The sequence below is a fragment of the Sceloporus occidentalis genome, unplaced genomic scaffold (assembly GCF_023333645.1).
Source record: "Sceloporus occidentalis isolate IW3139 unplaced genomic scaffold, rSceOcc1.0.p SCAF_233, whole genome shotgun sequence".
In the NCBI taxonomy this organism is placed as follows: domain Eukaryota; kingdom Metazoa; phylum Chordata; class Lepidosauria; order Squamata; family Phrynosomatidae; genus Sceloporus; species Sceloporus occidentalis.
In genome coordinates, this window is record NW_028317213.1 from 1,069,242 (window position 1) to 1,082,510 (window position 13,269).

At 37.3% G+C, this 13,269-nt stretch overlaps 1 protein-coding gene across 1 annotated transcript; it reads right to left on the reverse strand.

The window, feature by feature from the left end:
- Nucleotides 1–1,369: 1,369 nt before the first annotated feature.
- On the reverse strand, nt 1,370–11,340 carry LOC149276603 (ferroportin-like). The gene is made up of 8 exons (XM_089503443.1): nt 11,298–11,340; nt 11,045–11,112; nt 7,546–7,705; nt 5,700–5,815; nt 4,989–5,115; nt 4,208–4,450; nt 2,860–3,522; nt 1,370–1,689 (listed from the first exon to the last, which is right to left on the reverse strand). The coding sequence occupies exons 1-8, from the start codon at nt 11,338–11,340 to the stop codon at nt 1,370–1,372; spliced, it is 1,740 nt and encodes a 579-aa protein (XP_089359569.1).
- Nucleotides 11,341–13,269: the final 1,929 nt, after the last annotated feature.

The following is a 13,269-nucleotide window of genomic DNA, read 5'->3' on the forward strand; positions in this document are numbered from 1 at the left end:
TTGTCTTGATTTTACAATGGAAAATGATACACGTAACAAGTGTCACTTGTAGAATGATGATAAGAGAACATTATGTTTAAAGGGTGGCTGTCACTATAAGTGATTTATACTTTCTGTTAAATACCAATAAATCTATTCTAGGTTTATTCCATGAATGATTATTTTTGCTGCTCAAAGTTTGTGAATCTAAAGAGGGCTATCTAATAAAAGACAAAACCGAATCACACACATATATACACAACCGTTCAAAAGTTTTGGGTTACTTGCCCTTGGTTTTGAAAAAAAAGCACATCTTGTCCATTAAAATAACATCAAATGGATCAAGAATACATATTGATGTTGTAAATGACTATTGTAGCTGTTAACGGCCGATTTTTAAGAGAATATCTTCATAGGCGTACAGAGGCCATTTATCAGCTACCATCATTCTTGTGTTCCAATGGCACGTTGTATTTGCTAATCCAAGTTTAAATTCATTACTCAACCCTTTTGCAAACATGTTACAGGTAGAAAATTCCTCGTTTTCCATGTGACCCCAAACTTTTGAACGCCAGTGTATCTTGTGTCTGCTTTTATCAAGAGCACAATCAAAGGTTTAACACTACACCGTTTAAATGGTGGAATGCCAAATAGGTTTTCCCACAATTGCTGCTGTTTCAAAGGACTTGTAGAATGTACTTTCCGGTAAAAGAATCTTGGAGCATGTCTGTGCCACAGTTTAACACTTAACGTTTTTAATTATTTAACTGACACAATACAAATGTAGATGTTTGTAGTCAAAATAGTTTATATATAAGTAGTAAATAGATAATATATTTTAACTGAATGAAATAAGTGTATATTTTAATAAAATTACTGACACACAATGAAATCACATTGAAAAAATATATGTGAGCAGTCTTCTTAAGTCCCATTGTCTCTTGGCACGTTAACACATATGTTGGTTCTGTATATTGTCAATTTCAATGTTATTGTATCATCAATGTCCCCTATTCTAAAAGCTGTTGGTGCTATACCAATAATAAGTGACTTGTTTTGGTCGAACAATCTTAAGCATGATACAGTTTTCATTTTGTAATCATGTGTTTTTGATGGTCTCGCAATTCCACACTATAAAATGTAATTTTACAGCAGGGTGTAATTACTGCTTCCATAACCAACACTCACTGATAGCATGACTTTTGTAAAGGTTTTTTGTGTAACATTGGTTGTCAACATTGATCACTCATGGTTATGCCATTAAATGCCATTTTAATATTTTATCCTAGTCTCGTACTATCACTACAAAGTGTAACAACTCTAGAATAGAATAAACCTTTGCTACATACAATATAATGTTAGAAATGATGACACTGAACATTATTCCTACTTAAACAACTGATGATTCTGCATGTTTCTTATCATCATGTGATGGGTCTGCGTCAGGGTTACAGCACGAAAATAGACGGCTCCCAAGATTAGTATAAGCATATCGGAAATACATGATGTGGCCCATGGCGACAAATGACACTGAAATAAGCACCAGCAAGCCGAAGGCTTCGGGGTTCGGGCCTAAAATCACCATGATGAAATGCATCAGGTCAAGGAGATAGTTCATTGAGTTCTGGACGCCATTTACGATGCCTCTTTCAGATTCAATGACATTTTCTTGAATAAGTTGTGTTACAGTGAGATCAAAGGACCAGAGACCTGAAAAAGAAACATATGAAATAAATGAAAATGCTTGCGATGACGTACCACACTTTAAATAGGTGGATTAAAAAAGAAAAATACCATGGAAGATAAAATGTTCATTACCTATTATAAAATACACCTGAACCATTCTAATCAATTGTTTTATTATATATTCTTATATTCTAAACAAATAAACAGAATGTGCAGTAAACATGGCAGATAGATCATCTCAATGTATTGGGTGCAAAGACACTAGTGGAAGTTCGGGGTATCTAAATCTTGGTGAATGAATATATGGTGGGACATCTCATTAAGATTTTGTCAGTAATATATTAAAGGAACACTCCAGCCAACATATGCACTTTACTGCATATGACAGAGATCCCTTTAAATTCCCATGGTGTCTCCCTTGCAAATCCATACAGGACTCTGTACATGTTATTGGACACATTTTCTGGCGCATTGTATATTCACCACAGGTCAATTCCAGGTTTAGCTCTGCAAACATTGCAGAAATGGGTCTACTGAACTGCTGTGTGGGTAAGTGTGTGATCCCACTTAAAATGCTCTTGGATTTTTATATGGCACTGATTTTAAAGGGAATCTCCCACTAATTAAATTTTATCTATTTGTTATCAATATTATGCATATTATCTATTTGTGTGCTTTCTAGGTCTATTATATTAGCCTGATCTCCTTATCATACTGCCTGTGGTAAAGAATGGTTCAGTTAGATACTCTTTACTAGTGAAAAGGGGAAATAAGTGTAGCGGGAAAAGCTGTTTTTTTCTCAATGCTTATCAACATAGAACTTTAGCACCAAGGAGATTTTAATTTTTCATGAGGCTTGCCTTTAAGTTTGTGAATTGGTGTTTATATTCATTGGAGCATATTATTTATACATCTTAATCAGGAATCGCAAATTTCAACAAGAGGATAGCAGATATTTTGCTCCTACTCTATTATATTCCCCCCCCCTCCGTATATATCATATGTTAAAAAATTTAAGGTCAGGTAAGCCTTTTGTGCAGGAGCAGTTCACTGAGGTTAGCCCCCTTCTTAAGGCATAATGATATCAGTGGGTTGAAATGCCTAATTTTCCAGCCAACTCCCAGTTCAGTCAGTGAATTTCAGAAGTCAATACGCATGCACTGTAATATTAAAATGTTTACTTTAGTTACTTACCAACTCTAGCGGCAATAACTCCAGAAAACAACAGGCAAACTGAGATAAGGGACACAGGTGCATCAGCATCAGTAGAAATTGAGCTTGAGTTGTTTATTAAGTTCAGACCATCTGTTGTGAAGTTCACTTCAGGAGCACCACCGGATGAAATAGTGGGTAACGGATCTCCTTGAAGCAAGCGAGCACCGATATCATCAAATGGAGAAACGGTCAGGTCCAGTGGGCTTCCAGGCATGAAGACTGAGATGACACATAAAATTAGGCTGCTGAGTTGAGCTATTCCAGAAATGAAACCTGTACGGGTCAGACCCACCTTCCTCCTTAGCCAGGTGAAAGCCACGGTACCAGTGATGCCGGAAATAGCAGAAGCTCCCATAAGCAGGCTAAGGACAAAGCCGCTCAGGCCCTGAGTATAAGCGTAGCCAGTGGTGATACAGTCAAAGCCAAGAACAGTCATGTATAGAAAGGCAAGGCCCATTCCGGCCCAAAACACATCCTGGTTGTAGTATGCAACCCATCCATCTCTGAATGTGCGGAAGGGCTCTGCGATTTTCTCACTACAGCTGGGCTCCTTTAGTGATTCGATGGCTGCAACAACTTTCTCATCCATAAGAGACAGATCTTCAGTGAGCTTCTCATTGTTATTGGTGTTGCTGTCAATAACTGAAATTAAGAAAACAAAGAGTCCAGCAAAATAAGAAAACTATCAAAAAAAATAAAAGGCACGACAATTTGTTAATGTAACCCCTCAAGTCTTAAAGTTTCTTTAAGACAGCTTGACATGTACACTTTCAGTAGATCAGAGGCATACTGAAGAGTGATGTGCACAGAAGATGGTTGGAGAGACACACAAAGCGTGATGCCCCACGTGGGAAGTCATGCCACAGTGGGCTAGCTTGTGCTGAAAATCCCTAAGTTTTCCCACAATATATGCAACCATACAGGTAGAAATCCCTAAGTTTTCCCACAATATATGCAACCATACAGGTAGAAATTAGATAGAAAATTTACTGATTGATACACTAGCATTTGGGAAGCAAAGAATTTAGGTGATTTGTATGCCCTGTGAAGGGGAGGTGGGAAAACCGTGGGGACATAATTTTACAATCTTTTTGTAATGAATAACCACTGTCTATTCTCAACAGGTAATGGACCAAGCCTTACCGTTAATATCTGGTTTGTCAGAATTTGGGGAAAAAAGAGGCTGAAACAGCCTAATACTGCAGCAAATAACTTAGTGTTTGCTTCTAAGCCAAATAATCACACAAAATAAAATGCTACTTGCATTCATTTAATGAACAATGATTATTGGTTAAATAAATGTAACATAATTAAATGTTATCAGTACCTTTAATGTTTAGCTGTTTTAATTCCTGGTCATTCTCTTTCTTAACGGTTTTATTAGCAAGTGCTGGTGTCTTCTGATACACCTTCCACAATAACATGTATTCCACACACATAGACACTAAATTCCATCCAGCAATAAATGCACAGCCAATAACTGGGGAGCCAAAGGTCACTATCTGTCCAACAGCCATCGGGGCCAATATATTTGTCAGCTGATCAATTCGCCTTACAGTGGCATTCATATCTGTCAGCAAAAACATAAAAGAAATAGTGAAGTGCTTCATTCCAAGGATTCCATAAACTCTTATTTCTGTCATAACATCCAAAATGTTTAATCTGTTAGGTAGAAAAGAGTTCTTGACATAGTTATATCTAGAGAAAAAGACAAATGGTTAAAATGAACAAGACAGAAAGCAAAAAAACAAAAGTGCAGATTAAAGTGAAGTTCAGGGTTGAACAGAGCAGGGTCCTGGGAGCAGGGTGGAGTAAAGGCAAAAAGTAATGATGAAGAAGAAAAAACAGGCCAAGGCAGCAGTGTGAGACTCTGATCAACATGGTGCATCATGACACATAATATTTGGAAGGGATTTAAGCATCCTATGTTGATTTATGCTGTTTATATTTCTGCTTTATATGCTTGGATCAGTTATAAAGTATGACACTCTTTTTCTTTCAGGGGTGTATTTACAAAATGGGAAATGTAATGAGCTAGAACATATTATCACATTGTGTCTGCCAAAACTTCCCCGTCAAAGAACAATAAGTAATATTAGAAGGTTTACCTGCTAACTTGCTCCTATCATCGCCTGCAACCACAACAATCCAGTCCCTCTGTATGGCAATAGAAGTGGCTGTGCTAGCCAGATTAGCGATGTTTGCTATTGTGATGACAAAAATGTAGCACACTGTCTACAGAATAACAAACAAATGGGTCAGCATAATAAATAATAAATTAGCAGGGAGATCACCAAGGTTGGTTTAACATATCAGACCAAGTGCCACACTTCAATACTGTAGATAAATTACCATCAGACATCATTCAATTATAGCTCCTTATCATTGTTTTGCTTATTCTTAAATAATGCACTGGGTTGCAGTCTGTAACAAATAATGTTTATTTATTTTTAATAGTTACAGTTTTCCAAGTGGTGGGATATTTTCCAGCCCCCCCACCACTCCACTTGTATAAATACCTGTTTCATAGTGTTACACTAGGCTCTAAGGGTTCTATATGGCTGCAAAGATCATTAGGTCTACTTGATTGCTTGGTCTAATGATATAATTTCATAGCTCACCCACCTCATTCACCACTACCAGGACAACATGAAAGAAGACCTCCACACCCCCACTTTATTACCACCTGAGGATGAGTTTGAAAACTGCCACCCTCCCTTGTGACTCTCCACCTTGCCATGCAACCCCTAACACCTTGACCTTACCCACGGATATATAATAAAAATATGAAAACATTTCGATACAACTTGGAAACTTACTAGAAGCCATCCTTTGTACATTGACAAAAGTTCTATCTTATAGATGAAAACCACCATCAAGATGATGCCACAGATAATGACAGAAACATTTTGTACAATCAGCGATGTTTGAGCCACTGCAAGAAAATACAAAGATTAATAGTTACACGCTTTTCTCATACCACAGAATATTTAAGCACGATAAGCATGTCAACTGAGTTAATGTATGTAGGAAACCAGTACATTTGTAGCCCATCTGGGAAGGATTTGTTAGATAGGGCTTTGTGAATAGACCACTTGCCAAGCTGCACAAAGACCATGATGCGGTAAATCTCTACAACAGGGCTTTCAGCAGAACTTGGTTCATTCTTGAAAGCAAACACAGAAGATTCTTACAGAACCAGCATACTTAGAATCTATGGTGAACTTGTATCCGGTATGGCTGCATTGAATTAAGTGATTCTCAAACAACAGCTATTTGAGTGAACACTATAGATAAGAATTTCTAACTACTAGGAAAAATCTGTTAAAATGTTTTGACAATATGAGGAAACGTTTTATGCCACCTAAGTAGGGTGATCACCTGTCCCTGGGAATGTCCCTAAATCAAAAGAGTTACCCCAGTGCCCTGGGCAACCCTATTTGTGGACTATGTCATGTCCAGGAATTAAATAAGGATAGTGTAGGCTATGCTTTGCAACCTGCATCTGCAAAATAACAACAGTAATCCTACCAGTGAAGATTCCACCATGCTATCAGCTCTAAGGGCGACTAGGAACCTGACAAGCTGCTCTGTGATTGGGGGGGGGGCTTCAGGCATCTCTCTCTGTTCTTTCTGGAATGTGTGAGTTGCCCTCACATCCCTCTAGCTGACCTCTCCTTCAAGGGTATATTAAGTTAACTTTTAGTGCTTTTCAAGCTCGTCAAGCTTTGTTTTTAACATATTTTAGCTGAGCTGTCGGCTTCCTGCAGGATGTTCATTAATTTTCAGAATAATACAACAAGATATGAGCCAGATATAGAATATACATATACAAAAAAAGCACAACGACACAAAAGCACAGTGTCTCTCCCTCTCTCTATATATATGTAAGGAAGAGTGGGTGTACATACTGTACATAAGACTAGAATGACATGAAACCACGCCCACAACACAAAGAAATCTGGGAGGGGGTGGGGTCAGGGCAGGACATGGGCGGGTCAAGCAAATTACTGACCCAGAAGCAAAGTAATCAGCTCTGATTTCTGGAGCTACCAGGTAAAATCTAGAGAGTTCTCAGGTATGCTCTTATGCTGGAAATCCCCTCTTAATATTTTTTAATTTAAGAAGTACTACTAGTAGTCAGAGAGAAAATTAATTTTAAAGTCCCTTGATGTTTCTGCTTATAATGGAATACAAATAACACACAATCTGGTGTCATTTAAGCATTAGCAGTCCTGTTTGTGCAAGTCAACATCAATGAACTTTGACTTTCTTGAGTAATGCTGTAAATAATGGGTTTATTCACAAAAGCAGGGGGTTTGTGAGTGTGCTTACATTATGAAAGAAAAACATAAAACACCTTTAAAATCAAAATGGACAACTGCCCTGGACCCAGGTTTATGGTTCCCTACTCATGGCTGCATTACCTGCTTACATTATATCCTGGTGCCCAGAGAGCATTTCTGGAGAGGTGTGTATCAGCTCTGTACAATGCAAAATTCAACTACCAAACCCTTGTTGGAGTAGAAACGGTGGAAGAGCTTTGGTCCTTCACAATGCCCAGTTAAGCTAGTAAGTTGTAACCACAAGCCTTCCACAAATTCACCCCCCTTCTCCCCTTAGTGAATAAACCAGAAAGGATCTTATCTGAAGCAAACAAGGTACCTCTCAGTCTTGGGTTTTTGTCAACCCAGTCGCCAATAATAGCTCCAAGCAGAAGAACAGAACCTGCCACCACCAGTCCATAGACTGCAGTCAAGAGTAAACTATTTCCATAGAGTTCCACCAGAAAGAGAGACACCGCAAAATGCCACATTCGATCTCCCTGTGAAAAAAGATAATTATGATCATGATCAATAAAAAGTATATATAAGTATATATATATTCTTTCAGAAGTTGTCAGTTAAGTATGACCATATTAAAATAAATTTGGGTTTAATGACCACAGCCATGTATGCGGAGGAATTGGATTTAATGTATCAACTGCCATCTCTTTAATTCAGGAACTCTCTTCTGTTTAATTCACACAAGGAACCCCATTTCACTCGCCAATGTTACCTTTATAGCCCCAAAAGTTGGCTTTATGTCCAACCATCCTGCTGCCTTAGCATACTACCCAAAATTGACTCTTTAAGGGCCAGTGGGTAGTGATATTCTTAGTATATGCATAACTATCAATGTTATATATTACTATTATTGATTTATATAGCATGATTGTGACAGGGCCATCAGAGCTGTACAATGGGTATTAGGTGGGCTTTTAACCCCATAAGCAAATAGAGGTATGTAAAAACACCTAGTCTAAAACGCAGAATTTAACAGTTTGAAAACCAGTCATCATAACCTATAAAGCATGCTTACAATTCTGCCACTGCTTCACCAATGGCATTCTTGTAACGTTTACAAGTAATAAAGCACTTTTGTCTACAGTTTGCCTTTAACCTTCATGCAGAAGTACAAGAAGTACTTGATATATAGAGGTGCCTTAAAATAACTTCTTTTGCAACACAACTGACTCCTGGAACCAGTTATGTAATTAAATCCCTCTCCAGTTTTGTACGCTCAGACCACTTGAAAGGTCCACCTGTAGTCCTTTCGAAACATACCCAGTACAAATATTAGGCTCATACTTAATACATTACCTACATACGATGGTTTTTGTAACAAATTGATAGTGTTCAATTTAATTAATATATACATACAGAGCCGTAAATGTAGATTTTAGAAAAGCAGTGATAATATACAAAACAATGGGTGACAGACCGGTAAAATATCTGAATATCTGTATGTTTTGGCTGTAAAAAAACTGCCCTTAAAATCCATCTTCCAACAGAAACTTAATACTCTACATTTCGCAACTGCCTTGAGTTGTGTGACCCTCCATAGGGCCTCTTATTTCCAAAGAGATTAGCTAATTCCAAGTCAATACCATACAAAAAAAGGTTTGAAAATAACTCACCAAGGACAGACAGCCGCTCAATAGCCTGTCCTACGGTGCATTCCTGCTTGGGAGCATCTCAAGTTTTAGCTCCATCAACATATCAGTCTGATCCTGCCACAAGTGCAGTCCAGACGTGGACCTCCTTTCTGTCTTTTGCCATAATACCACTTAAAAGTGGATGTGGGCACCTGACCTACATTGGTGTCACCTAAATTAAATGTATTTATCGAACTTAATATTATAGATTGTTTGGATACATAAAACGTGTTAAATGGTCTGTTCTAGAAACTAAGGAAAATGGAAGGTTCAGATCCGGAAGTAACTATGATACATGTTCTGAATAAAAAAAGGCGCTTATTTAATCAATAAAATGTGCAGCAAAGCAAAAACATGCATGCTGTTTACCTTTAGGAAACACAAACAGATATGAAAATCAGTGAAAAAAAGTTTTGCATACTCGGTATGATTTATATTAGACATGTTCAGGCCTTCTGGAGATCCCTTCTTATGTTAAGAAAAGATCTCCAGAAGGACTCAAAATTTCTTAGCAAGCTTTATTTTATAAAAAGTGCATTATTATGTTTTTTAAGCAAGCGGCACACATAAAGGGGACAATTAAAGCTTTTTTTTTTACCGTTTTATACTGTCTTTATATTAGTTTTATTTTCTTGTATATATTTGTATTGGATATGTTTTTATTTTCTCGTATATGTTTGTATTGGATATGTTTTTATTTTCTTGTATATGTTTGGAGAATTTCTCTGAAATTACAGCACAGATATTATGGAAGATATAACAACAAACTCTTTTACATGCAAGACTTTTTTTTCACCGATACATGTTCTGGCTCACATGTCCATGAACTCAGCTTTGCTAAGACTAAGTGCTTTGCAGGTCTGTTTTTGGAATAAGAAAAAAAAGTAAGAAAAACAACAAATGCAAATATAAAGAATGTTTAACTTATTGTTCTTCAAACATTTTTTTCTGCGAAGAGCCATTAACAGAGCTGCTCGTCTGGATAAGAGACATTTCACCTGCCCGCGGTTCTTATCAAAATGGTTAGAAAGCTTATCAGCTTTTTGGGACTTGCAAGCATATTTCAGCTCAAAGAGCTTACATTGCATCACACTTTGCAGAAAACAATTTATCTTTAAAAACATTTAAAAATATTTCCTGTTCTTGTCTAATGAAGTAAAGCATCAACTTAGCTTAAAAATAAATTGTTGGCAACATTAGAGAAATCAACACTTCACAATTAGTAATAAATATAACAATAACTATATAATGGTAACAATATGTTACCATTATCTTATGCGTCACAAAGCTTTGTTGTTGGAAGACTAATTATAGCCCTAATCTTAATATAAACTCTTGATTACGCTCACAACGATCTACCTATCTTCAGGTGCTGATCTAAATTCAACATGAAAAATATATTTGGATTGGACAATATTAATATAAATAATTTAAATATAATAATTCAAATATTAATATTATGTAATATTATAATTCTATATTTTGTTCTATAATAATAATTCTGTACACAGTCTTAGTCTAACTAATTAACAATGTATTAGACAGTTAAAGGGCCTTAATTTTAATACATGGTATTTAAATAAATACAGCTGTATTATCTGTTTGTGTTATGTGTTATACAGGTTGCAAGTCACTCTCTGTATGTATATACATTAAAAAAAATCCTTATTGTTCGGGTAAACATAGTAAAGTAGAGCACTTCTGGGGTAAGGTTCTGAAAGTGGAGCAGTCACCATGGAATTAACTAAATGTCTCTACTTTCCACAATTAGCACTTGTATCAGAAGTGATCTTTATCGATTATGGCATAATGTGACCTTAGCAATGTTAAAGCTGTATTTCATTATAGCCAGTAGTGCAGTTCATTTTACAGGGGCGTAAAAACATTAATGAATAGCAAAGGTAATAATGAAGCATTTTTGCTCTAATTGTTCTAACAAACGTTGGTAAAAGTAGAACAACAGACTAAAATATTGACTAGGATGAATTAGCTAGATCTTTTAAATAATTGAGTGTTTTATGTTGAATATTTTCACTGCATGTATAATACTAAAGCAAGCAGAGTGCCAAGTGCACACCTAGTGGGCATTTCGAGTACTACACCGAAATAGATCGTGGGGGAAAAAATAAACGCGTATTTGCCATGGTTAGAACATATGATATTCTCACTTATAGTATATGTACTTACCCATGTGGACAGAGAGTGGCCAAGGTACATGAGAAACTTGGCAGATGTGAAGTAGTTAACACATGATCCTACAACAAGAATAGATATCAGTGACAGGGGACTACAGCAAAATCCAACGCGCATACGTTACAAGGTGTGCAACATTATGTGTTATCCGTAAATGCATAAACACGCATTCCTGTCTATGGTATATTTAACATGCATTAAAACAGTATAGAAGCGAAATCAACCCCAAACTGGGTACAGTACTCACCACAGCAGCCATCCTCGCTTTTCTTGTCTTCCGATTTAGCCATTGTAATATTCTAGTGCATTAATATTCCTTCCTATCTTATATTTTTGTGTACGATTTCTATAGGCTCCAAGGACTAGGGTTGACAATCTATAAAAGCACGAATGTGTCAAAACAGATCGGATTCTCCTATTCCTTCTTTCCAAACTTAGCTATCACTGTAGCTGAAGTTGGAAAGTAATTGCCTTATGCAACAGAACAACGAAAAGGGGATCTAGAAAATCTAGAGACCCCTCTCCCCTAGGCTAAAGCCCCCTCTGCCCGCTCTGGACCCCGATCTGAGGCGCTATGTGGAAAGATTCTTCGCTATCCCTAAATAGGGTGTCAACAGCAGAGAAGTGGATGCCGCCCACGACGCCCGTCGGAGCCAATCGTGTTCTAGTAATCTACATACCCCGCCCATTAACTGTGTTTCGCAAAGCGTATGCTATGTCAGATAAACTGCGTACTAAACAGTGTATAAGAGCGCTTTGTCCTGTGTGCTTATATTGTGAACAGTGTCTTCCAGGTGATACCCGCTACCCCACCCAAAGCTTTCTGTGGTGGTCTGTTAGTATTGTATACAATGTAAATAAGCAGTCATGTGACTAGAAGCTGTAACGTATGCTTACTGCTGAGTGATACCCTACACTCCACACTATGCTTACTCTGAGGGCCTATTGGCCCCCGACTAGCGCAAGCCCCAGATGACTCTCTGAGAAGACCTCATTGTGGGTCTGTGTGGCAGTTTCCCCAATACATTTCTAGGGTTAGGCTCTGAGAACTGCCCTGCTTCCCTTTTAATACAGGTAGTATTGCTAGGCCCCAACCCTCCCTTCCCCTGACAGCATGGAGGAGGTGCCCTTTACCCACCAGCCCCCTTATGTCAGACATTTATCTAACAAATGTACTCAGAGTCAGAACTGTGACTAAACTGGCGTCTGTTCCCCTTTAACATAATTTTGGCTCTTAAACAGTGAGAGGGCCACACGTTTGCAGATCACACAGCCAGCAATACAATTTCATCAAAAGCTATCATCAACTTGTTTTAATTACTGGTGTATTAAACTTGGGAACAGTATATTTTTTTATTGATGAGCCCCTTAGTTGTGGGATTCATTTGTGTGGAATGGAATATTTAACAAACGTCTTTGGTGAACTGTTTAATTGTATGGCTAAAACAAGCTTTTTTTATTTCAGGTTGGGCCTTAAAAGGATTCCAGCATACCTTGGAATGGTTTTTGTCCCAGTCTCAGGGTAAAGGAGCAGATTCCTGAGCTCCACCAGTCTGGAGCTGCCTCTTTCCTATTCTACACCATTGTGGTCATATATAACCCAGTTAAGTGTTTCTTTAAATAATGGCAAGTCAAGGTTTGCATGAGGACCGCTGCTAGAGCCATTTGGTTAACGTTTGAATGAGTCATAACATAGAATCTTAATGAGGGCTATTAAAGGGTCAATATTTCAAGAGTCAGCTCATTTTAAAGGTTTCTAGGTATGAGTTCAAGATATAAAGTCTTGCTCCTTTCAGCACTGAACAGGTTAACAAATATGTAGCAATTCGTTTAATTTTAGACCAGAAACAATTTCCTACCATGTTTTCTGACAATATCCACTTAAAATTATCATTGTGTCAAGAAAAAGAACTTCCAAGGGTTTGAGAGTTAAAGTAATAAAATAAACACAATAACTGTGTCATTAGTGGTTAAAAGTTGGTGAAAGCATTGCTAAATATTTATCTCATTTGCAAAACAAATAGAGATTTCCAGCCCTACTATCATGACATTGGAACCAATAACCTATTGAACTCGAATTTATTTTTATAACAATTGTTTTCGCCCGTCTATGTTTGGTGCTTTTACAGCAACAACATATAATTTACCAGATACTAAAGCCTGTGGTACGGGGGAGACAGTGGACAAAAAATCCATTTGTAAATAACATTTGGGGTTTA